The following is a 19,037-nucleotide window of genomic DNA, read 5'->3' as shown; positions in this document are numbered from 1 at the left end:
ATACAGCCCCTGATCTCTGGAAAAAACCCTGAAATGGTGACTGTATGCTACAATCACCTGACTGCCATGAGAGAGCAGGAGGGGAAGTTAAAGGTGTCAAATCAAGATAAATTATTTACATTTTTTAACATTTATATTTTTGGCATTTAGCAGATGCTCTTATCCAGAGTGACTTACAAAAGTGCTTTGTCATTTTACTCATACAATGTGTCCTAGCCAGTATAATAGGATGGATTTCAAGATACCATTGAAATAGAATACTGTTGAAATACAGGGATCAGTGCTGACACATAGAAATACAAAACACATACACTATATTAATCCATAGGGTTTAATATGATGTTGGCCCACCCTTTGCAGCTATAACAGCTTTAACTCTTCTAGGAAGGCTTTCCACAAGGTTTAGGAGTGTGTTTATGGGAATATTTGACCATTCCTCCAGAAGCGCATATGTGAGGTCAGACACAGATGTTGGACGAGAAGGCTCACAATCTCCGCTCTAATTCATACCAAAAGTGTTCTATTGAGTTGAGGTCAGGACTCTTTGCAGGCCAGTCAAGTTCTCCTACACCAAACTCGCTCATCCATGTCTTTTATGGACCTTGCTTTGTGCACTGGTGCACAGTCATGTTGGAACAGGAAGGGGCCACCCCCAAACTGTTCCCACAATGTTGGGAGCATGAAATTGTCCAACAACAGTTCCTTTCACTGGAACTAAGGATCCAAGCCCAACTCCTGAAAAACAACCCCACACCATTATCCCCCCTCTTGGCTTAATGCAGTCAGACAAGTACCGTTCTCCTGGCAACCAGCAAACCCAGACTTGTCCATCAGATTGCCAGACGGAAAAGCGTGATTCATCACTTCAGAGAACACGTCTCCACTGCTCTAGAGTCCAGTGGTGGTGTGCTTTACAACACTGCATCTGACACTTTGCCTTGCACTTGGTGATGTAAGGCTTGGATGTAGCTGCTCAGCCATGGAAACCCATTCCATGAAGCTCTCTACACATTGTTCTTGAGCTAATCTGAAGGCCACATGATGTTTGGAGGTCTGTAGCGATTGACTCTGCAGAAAGTTGGTGACCTCTGTGCACTATGCACCTCAGCATCCACTGACCCCACTATGTCATTTTATTTGGCCTCCCACTTCATGGCTGAGTTGCTGTCATTCCCAATCACTGACAATACCACTGACAATTGACTGTGGAATATTTAGTAGCGAGGAAATTTCACAACTGTACTTGTTGTGCAGGTGGCATCCTATCATGGTACCACGCTGGAATCCACTGAGTTCCTGAGAGTGACCCATTCTTTCACAAATGTTTGTAGAAGCAGTCTGCATGCCTAGGTGCTTGGTTTTATATACATGTAGTCATGGAAGTGATTTGAACACCTGAATTCAATTATGTGTAATTTGTAATATAAATGTCATTTGGATGGGTGAGTGAATACTTTTGGCAATATAGTGTATAAGCTCTATCTCAGTCAATGATAAGTGCAATAATATAATACCAAACCATATGTTCTAGAGTTTTTGTTCTGGATCAATGGTCATTCTAAATATTCCACAAATAGATATGTTGTCAGTCAGTGGTTGAAGACTGCATGGGACCATACTGTCTGGACAGCTAGTGGAAGTTAGTTCCACCATCTGGGAGCCAGGACAGAGAAAGGTTTTGATGCTTGTCTTCCATGAGACTTGATGCATGGTGTTTAAAACTGGGCTGTACTTGACATTGAAGTACTTAAGGTAGGGATTTGGCATTGACTACTGACATCATGTATGGAGGGGCTTGTCCATTTTTGGCTTTGTAGGCAAGCATCAAGATTTTAAATCTTATGTGGGCAGCTACTGGAAGCCAATGAAGGGAATGCAGCAGCAGAGTGACAAGTTTGAAGACCAGTTGTGCTGCTGCTTTCTAGACAAGTTGTAGAGGTCTGATGGCTCATAGATGAAGACCAGCAAGTACTGAATGGCAGTTGTCTAGCTTTGAGATAACAAGAGACTGCACTTGCACCTGGGCAGCTTCCTGTGAGAGAAAGGGCTGAATCCTTCATATATTACAAAGGAGAAATCTGCAAGACCGGGTTAGATTTGAAACATGAGATGAAGAATGGCAACTGGTTGTCCAAAGTTATATCACCAAGAGAATGAGTATACAAAGAGAAGAGGCCATAACACTGAGCCCTGGGGGGAACTGGTGGAGAGTCTACATGGATTGGATGCGGATCCTCTCCATATTACCTGATAGGACCATCCCTCCAGATAGGACTGGAACCATTTTCATTCAGAACTTGTTACACTGAGGCTGGAGAGAACAGAGAGGAGGATATTGTGGTTTATTGTGTCATAGATTGCTGAAAGGTCCAGGAGAATCAAGATGGATGATAGATTGGCAGCTTTGGCTGCATTAAGTTTCTCCATCACTTCTATGAGGGCTGTGTCTGTTGAATGTGCCAGTTTGTAGCCAGACTGGAGCTGGTTCTGGGTGAGGAAAAGAGATAATTGATTGTAAACTGCTCCTTCAAGACCTTTTGAGAGGAAAGAGAGAAGTGATACCAGTCTATAATTGGTTATGTTGGAGCTGTCAAGTGTGGCCTTGTTTAAGATTGGTACCACCCTGTTGATTTTGAACACAGCTGGTACATGTCCAGAGGATAAGGAGATGTTGATGATGAAAGGAAGCAGATCTCAAGATTGTCAGGAACAGAGTGGAAGGAATGGGATCCAGTGGACATCTATTCAGATTGCTGGAAGTTAAAAATCATAACATGATTATTCATCATTTGAATGGCAAAGTTAAAAAGGAATCTGTATGGCTGGTTCTTCATTGAGGCCACTTTCTTTAAGAATCCTATTGGGGGGCATACATAGTTTATTTATCTTTGTGAATGTCCTTGAAAGACCTTTTGGAATGCTGCACACAAAATATTGCTCCTGAGTGAAGACTGTACCATCAACAGTCGCACCTCTGATAGTTTCATAGCCATTGAGATTAATGACTGTTATTAAGGATTTAAATTTATCAAAGAAAGTTTAAATTTTCTCTAGGATAAAGTATCACTATCTTATTGCTTTTAGAAAGTTTTGAGTTCTTGTTCTGAATCTCAAGTTCAAACATGTTTGGACTTAATATATTGTCCAAAGCTGCATTTATCATTTTAGTTTGTAGTCATTAACACATGAAAAAATAAATTAGCCCAGAAAATGACCTTTTATTCTCAGTGGAGAAAATGAACAGGTAGAACCTACTGTACAAAAGCTGATTTGAGGTGTTTTTTATACCTTGAATCACAGATCTCTTTCAAAGAGCCATTTCCAACAGCTGAAAAAAAACCTAGTTTTGAAATGGAATGACTACTCATTTCTTTTTTTTTTTCTTTTGCAGAAAGCCCTCAGAAGTAGATACATTCTGTGCAATCACTACTATTACCCACGTTCTAATTGGGATATTTTCTAAACCTATGGGCTATAGGCATACAAGCACACATGAGGTTGTTAACTGAGTTGTATGATATATGCTTGATAGGACAAAAAGTACTAAAGATATCAGGTAAGATGATAATGCATCGGTCGTGCCAATTCTGCTCTTAATACTATTGCCTGATACCATCAAGACAGCAGTGCAATATTCTCTTACACCTGCTGGACAAATTGAGCAAGGAGATTCTTCATCATGTTCTTATTGCTTTTATATATGTGCAGATCACATGGAATGCTGTCACTGGTTCTAGTATTTTCATGGCTCCTCTATGATTTAGAGTGCAATGATAGTATTTCTGATATCTCACATGATTGTGGGCTGTTTACATTTGAGTATTTGCTCTGAATGGATCTAAGGGAGGTTCCCATTTGAGGTTTTTAACGTTATACCTGATAGGCTCTGAGGTTCATGAATCTCTTGACAGCAAATCATCATACAGCTGTAAGCTTGAGTTGATTAGCAGTCAACTGGATCAGTCATAGTACGAAAACACCCTATTGGAATCCCCCTGAAAACACCAAATAAATGTGTTGGTTTAGAGCTAGTGTTATAGCTATGAGTTTTTGAAGTAATTATTTTGAAGTAACTATACCACAATAATCAATAATCATTTTAATTTAAAGAATTTCCAAGTCTTGCTTGATCTTTGACACATTAAGAATCCTAGCTAGTGTATGCCACAGATTGTGTCTCCAGTTACAGGAAACATCGGGTCTTCCGCAGGCAGCCTATGGAGCATGTGCTGCTCTGTGTTGCGTGTCATCTCACTGACATGCTGCAGCTAGAGACTAAATTACTCATGTTTTACCCACGTTCCCCAGAGAACACACCTGCATATGCACAATAGATCTTATTTATTCTGAGACCTGGAAAAATCTTTTCACAGGACTTATGCAACATTTCAGATGAAATGATTGAGTGATATATTTAGAATATTCCAGATGGTAATATGATAATATATCTCTCTCTCCTTCTCCATCTCTGACAGTTTCCTGAATGTGGCTTCTATGGGATCTATGATAAAATTCTACTTTTCAAGCATGACACAAGCACCAATAACATTCTGCAGCTGGTCAAGGTTTCAGCTGATATCCAGGAGGGAGATCTGGTGGAGGTGGTTCTATCTGGTGAGCACTATTCTATTGGCTGGTTCTTTCCTTAGTTAATCTTCCATAAAGGACACAAGGAAAAACTTTGTGATCATCTCCATTAATAGGCATTATTGTTGGAACAATTAGGTTTGAGAGGCTTAATCAAAGATACACTGGTAGGAGACAGTACACATTGCAACAAGACAAGGGTTGGGTTTCCTGCATCTAAACATGATAACATGTTATGGATTACTGGTTAATATTTTTGGGAGGGAGGGAAGGAGCAAGAAAGAAAGAAAGAAATAAAGAAAAAGAAAAAGAAAGAAAGAAAAAAATGTGTGAGAGAAAGAGAAAGAATTACAAATAACAAGAGAAGTGGCAGAGAAGCTTTGTGGTCAGGAGAGGATTGTTTTGTTATGGGTTATGGAGTGTAGGGATGAAATATGAAGCCAGTGAAACTAAATATAAGTAAATATAAACATGGTTGCCCCTTATTTTCAGTTTCATAAAAACAAAAGGCAAACCAAAGAAAAACCTGGCAAGCAAACTAAATATGACTACAAAACATTTACACTGTTAAAATTATATCATAAAGAATGTAGGTAGTGATTTATGAGGTGGTGCTGACTGCTCTTGAAGATTTTTTCATACAGGGTATTCAAGGTTATCACTAAGCTTATTATTGCGATCAAAACATTAGTTTAATCCACCTGTTCACCCATTAGAGAGCTTGGCCAAAATATTAATTTATTTTTAACTAAATTACAATTTACTTTCATACTGTGGTATTAACATTTCTCAAACTGAAAACCCAACAGCACACCTTAATTAAGTAAATAAAATATATAAAATGTTAGAGTAACATGAGCTATTAAATTAACATTAACTCAAAATGAATTGCTGATGTAGTAGCTCAATCATTTTAAGTAAAATAATATTTTGGCTTATCTTTGAGTAAAGGTGAATGAATTTAAATGTATTATACTCAGCAATATATCTAACATTAAGGGTTATTACAAAACAGAACAAACCCTGCACCCATAAAGCCAGTAACGAATAGTTAAGTATTTTGTATGAATGTCTGGCTGGTTTCCCATATAGCCCATAATATCTGAAGGCCAAGGTGATACATGTAACTGGAGTACTTGTATTTCTCTGAATGATCTGTCCTGTGGGTGGATAAAATGTCACTGTATATAGGTAGTGAGGGAATGATAGCCCTCAAAGCCCAGGTGGTGAGGCAGACATATTTATTCATTCGTTCTTTACTGACAATGTCAAGTAATTAGTAACTGTAAGCTGAACTAATGGTGGAGGAATACACTTCTTTGTACTCAGTCTCTGTTTGTTTACATATGTGACTGCAGCGGCTGCTACTTTTGAGGATTTCCAGATTCGTCCGCATGCTCTCAACGTGCACTCCTACCGTGCCCCGGCCTTCTGTGACCACTGTGGGGAAATGCTCTTCGGACTGGTCCGACAAGGGCTGAAATGCGATGGTGAGGCATCCCTCTGTGCCCCATGGTGTGTGTTTCTGTTAAAGTGTCTCTTGCTTGTGTTTCTTCCAAATCAAATCAATGATGTCTTCAAGGCTTGTGCTTGAACAACTGAAGGCAACCCAAAAGCAGTGACTAATAAGCCAATCAGCATAAACAGAATGTTATCACACTAACATTTTACTCTATTACTCTATTTGTGGTCATTACAAGGCATTTTTAGGTTAAGTACTTTAAAAAGTTCTCTCTCTCTCTCTCTCTCTCTCTCTCTCTCTCTCTCTCTTTGTCTTTTCATTGTGCTCTTTGTTTCCCCCTTCAGGTTGTGGGCTGAACTACCATAAACGCTGTGCTTTTAGCATTCCTAATAACTGCAGTGGAGCAAGAAAGAGACGCCTGTCCACCACATCTCTGAACAGCAGCCAGTCTCTGCGTCTGTCTACCACAGACTCTCTCAGCAATATTAGCGTTAGCACAACCTCTGAGGAAGCAAACCTCATCCGCTCGCACACACAAATGGTACACATAAATGGTCCGCTCACACACACAAATGGTACACACAAATGGTATGTACACAGTTAGAGCTTTGAACAGTTATTGTTCTAAATTGTTTGACATATAACTGACATGCTCTTACACTTGGAGTGTGTCATGTATTGAATCTTAGCTTTCTCTCTTGGAGTGAATGTATCATGTAGTAAATCTTAGCTTTCACTCCTAGAATGTGCCATGTAGCAAATCTTAGCTTTCTCTCTTGGAGTGAATGTATCATGTAGTAAATCTTAGCCTTCACTCTAAGAGTGTATTATATAGTAAGTGTTAGCCCTCACTCCTGGATTGTGTCATGTAGTAAATCTTTCACTCCTGTTTCTCTGTGTTTGTTGAGCAGCCCCGGACTGCCAGCGAGGCACGGCGGTTCTACACCTGTCGGCCCGTCCACCTGGACAAAATCCTGATGAGTAAAGTGAAGGTGCCACACACGTTTGCAGTGCATTCCTACACACGCCCCACTGTGTGCCAGTACTGCAAACGACTCCTGCGTGGTCTCTTCCGCCAGGGCCTACAGTGCAAAGGTCTGTTATTGTCAGTCACTGCTGGAGTTACTCTAAAAACCACAGGCAGTAAATCTGATTTGTTAGGTACAGTACAGTGGAATTTTGGGCTCTAGTCTCAAACTGTTTCTAGTTTATAGTACAAAGATCTCCAGTATCCTAGCTGAGAAAGAAAGGTTGGCTTACATAAAATGATTTAGTAGTGGGGATGGTAAAGTGTGTAAAACTATAAACATAAAAGCATGCGTGACTACTTTAATGCAATGTACAAACAGACCACTGTAATTTAGCTTCACAGACTGACACGCAGCACAAGTGTATGCTAACATCAGGGTATGTTTTATTTTTGACACTAAAAAGCAACTATACTGTAGGGCACTGCTAACAGCTGACAACAATTAACTGTTTCTGATCTCTGTTTGAAATGTGTATGCAGTGCAATTCTGTCATCTTTAGTAAAATGATAATATTGATAGAATAATTTATTTTCTTTTGAACATGTTTGTGCTCTAAATCTTATCAAAAAATTACATAAAATTACAGTTATTTAATTTTGTTAATGCATTTACTTTTCTGTGTTACATAATTCAAATATAAAAAAGGGATTATAGATTTGCACCTTGGTACATGTTAGTATATTCACACCTTCACACATAGTAATATACATCCACACCGTGGCACAATCACACCTTGACACTTGCTAGTACACATTTGAGCAAAAGCATATGGAATAACTACATTTAATTAAGGTTTCTTAAAATCATTTTAATTTCATTTTCTCAGACATAAGATAATTTTGTTAGCCCAAAGCTGCCCCCTACTGTTTTTAATTTATATTACCTATGCTAATTGACATTAATATAATAAGCAGCATTATATCTCAATGAAGCAACATTTTTACATAATCAGAGGTGTTTATTATTTTCATGGGTTCATGGAGGTGTTTTCTGTTGGAATAACCAATGGCTTTTCTCATTTAGACTGCAAGTTCAACTGTCACAAACGATGTGCATACAAGGTGCCCAATGACTGTCTAGGGGAAACTATTGGAGGTACTGAAAGATTAGTGCGTGTTGTATCCATCCTGTTGGCATGTTTTGTGCACTAGAGCATCATGGTGTGTAATTGTTCAGAATCCCAATCTAGGTGTTTTGTTTTTGTTGCTTTCTCTCTCATTTTCTCTGTCTCTCTTTACCTCTCTTCTGCTCTTACAGATATGTTGAGTCCAAGCCCAGATCTGGAGGTGCCGATGGACTACAGCAGTGAGTATTCTGACTCGGACAAGTCCTCTCTGATGGATGACTCAGACGAAGCTTGCAGCATCCCCGGGTCCTTCTCCCCAGACAACAGCCAAGACGGAGCCAGTGGAGACCAAAGGTCAGCCACACACACACACACACACACTACACACATAAGCACACTTGTATTCTCAATTACACAGACACATGCATATACATGCAATCACACTCATGCATGCACATGCAATCACATGCACGTGCACACACACACACACACACACACTGCCTGACTGTACATTTCGATGTCTCCTCAGTGCTAATATTCCCCTGATGAGAGTGGTGCAGTCAGTGCGGCACACCACACGCCGCTCCAGCACGGCTATTAAAGAGGGCTGGATGGTGCACTACAGCAACAAGGACACGCTGGTACAGTGCAAAACTACCCCACACAAATGACTTAATCTAAAATAACAACCAAGTAGGAAATCCAAAAGTACATTTAATTCTAATAACATCTAAAAGTACATTTCACCCCAAAATACATTGTTACCAATGTAAATGAATGCTGGTAGAGACTAGTTAGCAACATGTGATAGTGAGATCATGGTAATTGGTCAATATGTGATACTGGGATCATGGTATTTGACTTTTAAAAAATTTAATTGCATTCATTTTTAACCACATTTTTATTTGGAGTGAAGAATAAACATTTAAGAATAATTTTTGAAAGGAACCACATTATCACAATAAGACTGTCTGAATAAAAAAAATCACAAGTATAAATTATTACCCTTATTGCTTTGATGGAGTTTATTTAATTGTTGACAACTGAAGTGAGAAATCTTATATTTGAAATTTGTGCGATAATTCTTGCATTTTCCAGGTCACTTTTAAAACTCTTAAGTGCTACTTATTATCTCATATAATTTATGTATTTAATATTGGAATTAATGCTAGCTGTAAAACTGACAGTAGTTAGAGTTTTTAATTATGATCTAGTTTTCACTATTCATCTATTGCTTGAGTTGTACTAAATGAAATGTTAAATGATTTCTGTACAATTTGCCTTAAACTCTGAACCCTGAGCTTCTTGCCTTTTCTTCCTCTTTCCTCTCTTCCAGTACTGAACTTCATCCTTCTCCTCTTCCTCTCTGATGGCTCCTACAGTTCTCCTCCTCATTAAACCATACATTGACTCCTTATTGATCTATGACCCCTGACCTCTCATCCCCAACAGAGGAAGCGACACTACTGGCGTCTGGACTGCAAGTGTATTATCCTGTTCCAGAATGACACCACTAACAAATATTACAAGGTAAAGACCAACAAATACCACAAGTTAATACCATGCACACTTTCTGCATAACGAACCTTTGTATCTCCACTTCAGTGGAACCTCTACACTTTAATGTAACATTCAATAAAGGAGTTTTCAGTTTCTTCTTAAAAGAGGATATTTTCACAGTTATCTTTGAAAAAACATTTGTGAAGGCATACATACCATAGTTTTTTCTACCCAGTTATTTTCTCCACTGTGAAGAAAAGCTCATTTTCTGAGCATTGATTTTGTATGGTAATGAACACTTTCACTGGCTACTTTTCATAGGGCAAACACTGTCGGGTGCTGGAGAGCTCATATTTATGCACTATTTACAGAAGCAAAATAAATCAGTGATCATAGAGTGGGAGTGTTTATTCAAGTGGCATAGTACATTGCCCAGTGTTACATCCCGACAGACACTTCACTTCTTTGCTCAGTAGATACAATAATAATATGTACATATGGAATTGGAAGGGATTGCTGAGAGAAATTCAATTTTGTTTATTATGGCTACTTTAAGAATTTAGTTAAATATAATATATATATATATATATATATATATATATATATATATATATACTATGACTCAAAGCCTAATGAATAGAGATACTGACAAACTGTTTCTTCTGTCTTCTCAAGGAAATTCCACTCTCTGAGATTCTAGAAGTACGTCCAGCGGGTGACTTTACCTTCATGCCCAGTGGTGCTAGCCCTCACTGCTTTGAGATTGTCACAGGCACAATACGCTACTTTGTGGGCGAGGACCCTAACCCCACCCCCTCCCAGTCATCCAGCATATCAGGCCCCTCCTCACTCAACAGTGTGGTGCCCAATAGTGGGATGGGGTTAGAAGTTGCCAAAGCATGGGAGAGTGCCATACGCCAGGCCCTGATGCCTGTCATTTTCCAGGACAACCCACCAGCTGAAGGCAGTACCCCTCACAGTAAGTCAAACAGTTTTATGAAAAACTTTTATGAAGTTTTATTTTTATATTGAGGATGTCCTAATTAACTAACTTAGGTGGACAGAAATTTGCTTGGGTCTCTGAAATGATCTGGCTGCGGCCAGTAAAGGACAAAGCTTTATGCTTCAATCCTCAAGTGGAAGTTAATGTTTTTAATTTGTTTTTCATAGGACAGGCATCAGTCAGTATTTCAGTGTCTAACAGTCAGATCCAGGAGAATGTGGTGAGCCTTTTACTTGTACAATGTTTGATAAAGATAAAGATTGATAAAATTATTATTATCTTAATATACAGTATATTGTGTATTACAGTACACATTTATGGTTGATGATAGAAAGGACCAGGATCATGACAATAATAATGGTTATGAACTTTCCTATAGGATATAGGCATGGTGTATCAGATATTTGCTGATGAAGTTCTGGGTTCTGGCCAGTTTGGAGTAGTGTATGGCGGTAAGTCTATTAAAAAAATTTTTTAACTAAGTACAAATAAGAAAAAGCTGACAGACAGCATAATATCATGATTGTAACTTGGTATAATATTGTTATTATCTTCTGAACAAAATAATCAGGTATCTTTTTAAAATCTTTGCCTTCCAATCAGGTAAGCACCGGAAGACTGGAAGGGATGTGGCAGTGAAGGTGATTGACAAGCTTCGATTTCCCACCAAACAGGAAAGCCAACTGAGGAATGAGGTGGCCATACTCCAGGTAACCAGGAGGGGGTGGACGAGAGTCTTCCTCATATGTTGAATGGATCAGAGATAAGAGCTCACTGTGCATTTAATGGTGAAATACTATGAACGATATTTTACTAATAGTGAAATCACCTAAGAGTTCAATAAATGCAAATAAGCAACAAACCTAAAGAGAGTGACAAACAAGAAAGCAAAATAAACAATGCAACATATATATAACAAAGAAGTGTCTTGTTCTGTAAAAACAGCATTTTTAAATCTCTCTCTCTGTACCTGGTTCCCTCTGTATCTTGCAGAGTCTACGTCATCTGGGCATAGTAAACTTGGAGTGCATGTTTGAAACTCCTGAGAAGGTGTTTGTTGTGATGGAGAAACTGCATGGAGACATGCTAGAGATGATCCTGTCAAGTGAGAAAGGACGGCTGCCTGAGAGACTCACAAAGTTTCTCATCACACAGGTCAGAGGTGTGTGTGTGTGTGTGTGTGTGTGTGTGTGTGTGTGCGCGTGCATGTGTAGTGGGTCCTGAAAGTTGACACTACACTAAGCATTCACATTATTAGTTTACCTACATTGCCTCACTGCTTACAACCGTTTGTGTATTGTATACTGACTTTGGCATCTTGGTTGTGTTTAGGGACTGAGTTTCTGACAAGTCATCTCAGTGTTAGAATCCGTGTTTACACCTATGTTTACATAACATGTGGAACAATGCAAATTGAGCATCCAAGCATGTGTGACAGCTTAGTCTTAGTGTTAGTTGTCAAATGTCTGTTAAAGTTTTTTTTTTTTTTTTTTTTTTTGCAGTTTATAGTTTATGAATGTGAGATTACATCTGCCTTGCCTGTGCAATACAGGCATAAGAGCTGACTTCTTCCACCATGTTTTTTTTCCTCTATCTCTCTTTTCACGTCTCTATTTATCCTTCTGCAGATTCTGGCTGCTTTAAGACACCTTCACTTTAAGAATATAGTGCACTGTGACTTGAAACCTGAGAATGTGCTCCTAGCTTCTGCAGAACCCTTCCCACAGGTAACCGCAGCATGCAACACAAACTGCAACACCCTCCACACATTTCACAGACTTACTAAATTTGACTTATTAAACCAAATTACATAGTATACATTATTCATTTCCTTCAACCAGTCCGGTTAGTAACAACTGCTAAGTACAGCAATAGTTTCTTGCTCTTTCGAGATATTGCGTACTATTGCTTTTACTGTGCGTGTTGTCTGTGTAGTGTAATAGGTTGAGGGGGTCAACTTGTCTTGTTCTCATTTCTCTAAGAATCAGCAAAACAATATTTCGTCAGCAGTAGGTTATAGGCAGGCTAAGTATAGCTACACCTCTGATCATAAGAGTGAATTATACACATTATCTTCCTGGTGTCAAAAAATTGCATTATTTGTTTTCCCCCAGTTAATTTATCTCATCCAGAATATAAGTAGTTAACAGGTTTCATTGTTGCTATACTGCAGTTATCTAGCTATTGAAATATAGTGCCCTCTATAGAAGACGTTATTTGCATGTTTCTTTTGTGACCATTTAATGTTTGTTTGATCCTATGTACAGACAATTTATGCACTAATTCACATACAACACAGTCACAACTTTTTTTATAAAAGTAGGAAATATCTGTATTCTTATCTGTTAATTGCCTGACATTCAATGCACAAGAAACTGTGTACCTGGACACTGCATTCGTTGATGTGGGTAATTGTTGAAAACTTCTTTATGGACAGTGCAAGCCAAATTTCACTAATTTGTGAAGTTTCTTACAAAAGAACATCCAGGATTCCTACAAAACCTCTCCACTCATCACTGAACATAGCACTGTCTCTGATTCTCTAGCCTCTATAGAGATGACTCCTCAAGCAAACTCTACCACTTTAACTAATCTCTTAAAGGCTATATCTGTTAAAGATGATGAGGTTCAGGGCTGCATGGATCACACTAACTGGAATGTGTTTGCAACCACTGCTATACAGGGGGACTGTACTGTAGGCATATATAAACAAAAATAAAAAATAGTTCCCATGAAGCGCACAAAGACAAAATCCCTCCAAAAGCTATGAGCAAACTGACATGACCCAGTCAAAAGCCATAGATAAACTAACACACCCCATCAAAAAGCCATTGATAACTGATGTCCAATCCATGTGGCACTCTTACCATTTCACTGGTCTCAGAGAGTCCTGAAGATGTCAAAAGACCACAGGAAAGACCCAAATAGAACCTATACAGAGTCCAAGTGAAAATACAGACTCAACTGGTTGGCCCAGACAAAATTCCCAGCTGGTTACTGGAGCATGTGCAGCAGAGCTAGCTAATATCCACACAGACATATTCACATTTACCCTAATTCCCTGCTTTTTATAGACAATCACCATTGTGTATGTATAAAAAGATAGCACAATGATGTGTCTTAATAATTACAGGCCAGTTCTAATGAATCACTTTGAAATACTAGTCATGACCCACATCCAGAAGAATATTCCAGACACTGTGGAAGCCCTCCACTTCACGTATTGATCAGACAGGTCCACAGAACAGGCTGGGTGTCTATATTGCCTCTCACCAACTCTCACATCTATGAACAGCTATGTGTGGATGCTCTTCATTGATTCAGCGTTCAATACAATCATTCCATTCTGCCCTCTGCAACTAGATGTTGAACAGGTGGACAGAAGTCTGACAGGATTGCTAACTACACCTTTAGCATATTGTTTTTGAGCACAGAGATCCCTTAAGACTGTATGCTAAGTCCTACACCAACTTCACTCATGACTGACTCGCCTCCCATAATAATGCCACTGTCATCAAATTTACTGATGGTCTGATCTCTGAGAGCAGTGAAGCAGCCTAGAAGAGGGAGGTGGTGTATATGATGGCATGGTGCAAGGTCAGCAAAATTAAACATTAACAAAATAAAGGAGGTGATCATGGAGCACAGAAAGCTTGGAAAAGAGCACATTATATTATTCATAAGATGTGAATGGCCTTCACACCACTGGAGGAAATATTTATCATATCAGGGTCCTAAGTGGGGCCCAAATCATCATATATCTTCAAACGCACACTTCTCCAATCTGGCAGATGCTACAGGAGTGTGAGATCAAGGAGCACTAGACTACTGAACATTTCTCACCTCCATGCTTTTAATGACTCACGTGCAGTGCCCCTTCACCCAGCCATCTCAGTGATCCCGTCTTTCCTCAAATAATCAACTGACTAGTGCTGTGCAGGGTTCCTAGTTATAAGACTGCTTCTGTTTAAACCCAAACTTGAAGACTTTCTAGCACTACAGTGTGCAACGGAACAATGTGCAATTAGAATATTTGCCACACTACAGAAGTTACTAAAAATGTTATTTTATTATTATTTTAAATATTATTTATATATAATATTTTAAGTATTTATATAGTGATTGTACAGTTATTTGAAGACCAGTAGGAAAGTATTTAAGAAAGACCAGTGAATTTCAGTGTACAGAGCAATTGCATGTTCCTTTTAAGATTTAACTGTTGCAACTTAGAATTTAGATCAGATTTCTTATTCGTTGAGAGTCATTTCAGTGTTCTTTCATATTCTTTCTTCCTCTACTCTGAAACTCACTCCTTCCAGGTGAAGCTGTGTGATTTTGGTTTTGCAAGGATCATAGGGGAAAAGTCTTTCCGGCGCTCCGTGGTAGGCACTCCTGCTTACCTTGCCCCTGAAGTTCTGCTGAACCAGGGCTATAACCGTTCCCTCGACATGTGGTCTGTTGGTGTTATCATGTATGTCAGCCTAAGTGGGACCTTCCCCTTTAATGAAGATGAAGATATCAATGATCAGATCCACAATGCTGCCTTCATGTATCCGCCCAATCCCTGGAAACAAATATCTCCAGAAGGTACAGAATCTCACAAATTATTACCAAACTGATGATATCTCAAAGTTGGTAAAATGAATGATCAAAGACATAAGACACAGAACAGTAGTTCTTTTCATTGTACCTTTTTTTTCTACTAGTGGACATATTTTCCTTGATCTTGGGTGGATTTCAGAAATACTTAGCATTGAAGTTGCTGCTAATAATTGCATGATTGCAGGAAGACATTTGAGCTATTAAAACCAGCTGAATCTCCTGGCAGTTCCAAAGGGATCAATATTCTGACTGCAGCTTTAAACATTTTCCATTTCCTTCTCATCAAAACAAACTGCACATGTAATCTCTCCATTTCTATATAGCTATCGACCTCATCAATAACCTGCTTCAGGTGAAGATGAGAAAACGCTATAGTGTGGACAAGAGTCTCAGTCATGCCTATTTACAGGTAACATTAATCATAATAATATTCATTATTTATGTAGCTTGCACATTTCATTTGCATTCTTTCCTAAATCCAAATAGAAAGATTAAGCAGGATTTATAAGTTTGTAATAAAGAATGGTAATGAAAGAAAGCAAAAAATTGTGAAATATAAAATAAATATAAAATAAAAGATGCCAACAACATATGGACCAGGCTAAACAAATAGCTGTTACAGTTGAACAGTTTGTAATCTGGGTTTAAAAAAACACCTATATAACTCTGGAACACTAATACAGTTTTAGTAAACATATAATAAAATGATCTTTCATTAACTAAGAGTAGGCCTGCCTCAGATAATTGAAGTTGTGCGGATGGGGTATAGAACTTCAAAAGATCAGCAAGACAAATATTAGACCCATGCAGGGGCAGCACATTAAAATAAGGCTATTTGCATTCAGTTATAAAAAGAAAAGGCAAGCAAGAGTTAGACTTAAGAAACTCATAGAATGAACATTCATGATTTTAATTACCAATTTTAATTGCCAAAGTTCTCTCTTCCTATTACATAAGTGATTAACCAATAACCATTGTAAAAGTTTTTTGAAGACTCTACAGTCATCAACATCACTAAACTGATCAGTCTGGGACACAGTGTTATCACTGCTACTCTGCTAGCACTGCAAGGGTTTTCAGTATGGAATTATCTAGCTGCACCTCCTCATTGTGCTCTGACCATGTTCCTTCGCAGGACCCAAATTTCACTGGAATCATGAAATAAACTTACTTCGGTGTTATCTGTAAAGTTGCTGTCAATCACACTGGGTCTGCTATCATTTAACAGGCTGGTCTTCTATGGACTAATTAATATCCCCATGTAAGCTTGACATTATTTTGCACCCTTATGTATGAATGTGTTCCTTCTCAGGACTATCAGACGTGGCTGGACCTGAGAGAGCTGGAGTCGAAGCTGGGAGAACGTTACATAACCCACGAAAGTGATGACGCCCGCTGGCAGATGTTTGCTGAGGAGCACACACTGCCTTACCCAGCTCACCTGATACCTGCACCACCCGCCTCAGATGACGAGCAGGAGGGGGTTGATGACACGGATATGCAGGGGCTAACAGAGCGTGTCAGCATCCTTTGAGGAAGTGTGGAGGAAGCCAGCTGGACAGCTGCTGGAGAGGGTGTGCATTCCCAATTTTTGGGGAAGGGTTTAAGTAGGTATAAGTGATTGGCCCCCTCTGCTCCTTTCATTAGCAAAGCCTGACAATAGGATCTTTCCTCTCTACAATCCTACTCTCACACTCCTAAGACGTGACAGCTGTGCCTGTCTGATAGTGATAAGGCAGTGGAGACCTTCACAATCACATCATAGGCTTGGACTCAAATGGTATAGTTACATTGTTACATAGTGAGTAGAGTGAAAGTAGATGTTTTTTTCCATGTCTGATCTTTCCTTACTTGAGCTGCAGGAGACAAAGAGGAATTAAAAAAATAAAACAAAGTATAAAGTATAAATCTGTACAGTGCAAAGATTTAAAAATATACCTTTCATTTATGCATTCCTTACCGATTCAGTTCATATTGGTGAGCCTATGTTCTCATACTATAATATGGAATACAGTGCTGCTGATTTAGTGGTTTTCATTGAATCACTTTTTAAATAATGAAACATCTTCCAAATCTGTTCCAATGAACAGATCCTGACATTGCAAACTGGAGGACTGTGTGGCGATTCAGTACAATAAAAATCACTGTTTGTGCATGACAATACATTGGTTCATCTTTTTCATGTGGGACTGCCTTTTCATCAGTTTCTGTTGGCAGTGAGTGAGCTTTTTCAATGGATTTTGAACAACAGACTAGTTGAACTCCCCCTCTGTTGTATGTATGATACTTGTAACTGTCTCTAGATCAGCTTCATGTGGCAGTTTTATTGAAGTTTTATTGAAGGACTGTTTTGTACAAATGCACGACATTTAAGGAAATAAAAGGAATGTAGTTCTGTTATTAACATCCAGTATACATAATAAATACAGTGGTCTAGAAACACTTGGCTGCACTTTGTGGTTTTGACTGATGAGGTGCCGCTTTTATGTTGTGCTTAAAAGCAAGTTCATCCATGCTATTTTGATTTGCTTTTTACTCCGTTAAATGTGCATCTTTGACAAGCATTAATACTGGTTGGCAAGAGGTCTCTAATTTCTTTAAAACAAATTATATATGAAGAATATTTTAATTACACTTAAGTTTCACTTTATATAATACACTGCAAACAGGAGTTAATGAATAAGAATAATTGTTTGCCCTAGAACGAACTGGCCTGTTAAATAAATTATACACTGCAAGTTAAAAACCTCTAATAAAACCATGTTATACTTTTTCACCAGTAGAAAGGTAGCTATACATTCATGAAACTAAATGTTACAATTGTGCCTTTCTAAAAAATGTGTTTCTAAAAACATTAGCCAGTACATACAGCACTCTCCAGAATTATTTGTAGTCTCCATTATTTTGAATGGCTATGATAAACAAAAGAGCTGGACAAAATATAATTTTCACTCTTCATGTCACTTTTGTTTATCATGTATTTTTCTTCTTGGCATATAACTGCAATCTTACCATGTTACCATATATGCCACCCTCACTGGCAGGATTCTAAGTTTTCTCATATGTTTGAATTGGGAGGACATGGTAAGGCATCTTAAGTTTTCCTGCAGATAACATCCTGGGTCTTTATTTGTAGTTATATTATGACTCATTAATAAATATTACACTTTATTGTAAACTGTATAATTAATAGAGTCAAGTTAGTTTTAATAATCCCTTTGAAGGAGTTATTTTATTAGAAGTTTGAATGTATTACACAATGTTTATGTATTTTTGTATTACGTGATCTTTTGAAACCTAATGACTAAATTATACAGAATGTACAATTAGTCAGCATTAGACAATTAAAATACTACAAATTAAAATGTAATCATACATATACAGATTATTTCACCAACTACAAAATCTAAACTGCATCATTGAAAGTGCTGATGCTATATGGAATAACAGAATTTCTTGGTCTATTGGCTCTTGCGTGTAAAATGGCCAGCTAATTCAGGTTCCATGTTCTTTTTGATTGTTTCCTAAGTAGCAGTGAGCCATGGAGAGGACATTTAGGCTGATGCATGGCCTACGGGCTACATATCTGTAAATCAGGAAGAGTCAAAGGAGATCCTGAAACCTTGATATTATTTTGATGGCCCTTTTCTGAACCTTGTCCATAGTGGCTCACTGTTTCTCAGTAAGATTCACAAGTACACTCCCATACTCTAGACATATTCATTAATGCGCTGCATATCTGAACCAGATCTTCAACAGGGACCTCATTTTTGTCCATGACTGTGA

At 38.4% G+C, this 19,037-nt stretch overlaps 1 protein-coding gene across 1 annotated transcript in view; it reads left to right on the top strand.

Annotated features, from left to right (window-relative positions):
• Positions 1-17,687, top strand: part of prkd2 (protein kinase D2) — a 35,078-nt gene extending 17,391 nt beyond the window's left edge. The window contains exons 2-18 of the mRNA XM_027013397.2: positions 4,476-4,614; positions 5,946-6,077; positions 6,394-6,590; positions 6,961-7,144; positions 8,104-8,175; positions 8,338-8,500; positions 8,676-8,787; positions 9,599-9,676; positions 10,322-10,625; positions 10,817-10,869; positions 11,029-11,101; positions 11,253-11,359; positions 11,643-11,804; positions 12,278-12,376; positions 14,969-15,236; positions 15,575-15,660; positions 16,564-17,687. Of these exons, the coding sequence (XP_026869198.1) occupies positions 4,476-4,614; positions 5,946-6,077; positions 6,394-6,590; positions 6,961-7,144; positions 8,104-8,175; positions 8,338-8,500; positions 8,676-8,787; positions 9,599-9,676; positions 10,322-10,625; positions 10,817-10,869; positions 11,029-11,101; positions 11,253-11,359; positions 11,643-11,804; positions 12,278-12,376; positions 14,969-15,236; positions 15,575-15,660; positions 16,564-16,785 (2,451 nt within the window). The 3' untranslated portion in view covers positions 16,786-17,687. The remainder of the gene's footprint in view (positions 1-4,475; positions 4,615-5,945; positions 6,078-6,393; positions 6,591-6,960; positions 7,145-8,103; positions 8,176-8,337; positions 8,501-8,675; positions 8,788-9,598; positions 9,677-10,321; positions 10,626-10,816; positions 10,870-11,028; positions 11,102-11,252; positions 11,360-11,642; positions 11,805-12,277; positions 12,377-14,968; positions 15,237-15,574; positions 15,661-16,563) is intronic.
• The last annotated feature ends 1,350 nt before the right edge of the window (positions 17,688-19,037 follow it).

Source organism: Electrophorus electricus, chromosome 15, assembly GCF_013358815.1.
Source record: "Electrophorus electricus isolate fEleEle1 chromosome 15, fEleEle1.pri, whole genome shotgun sequence".
NCBI classification, from domain to species: Eukaryota; Metazoa; Chordata; class Actinopteri; order Gymnotiformes; family Gymnotidae; genus Electrophorus; species Electrophorus electricus.
This window is presented reverse-complemented; position numbering and strand designations above follow the sequence as displayed.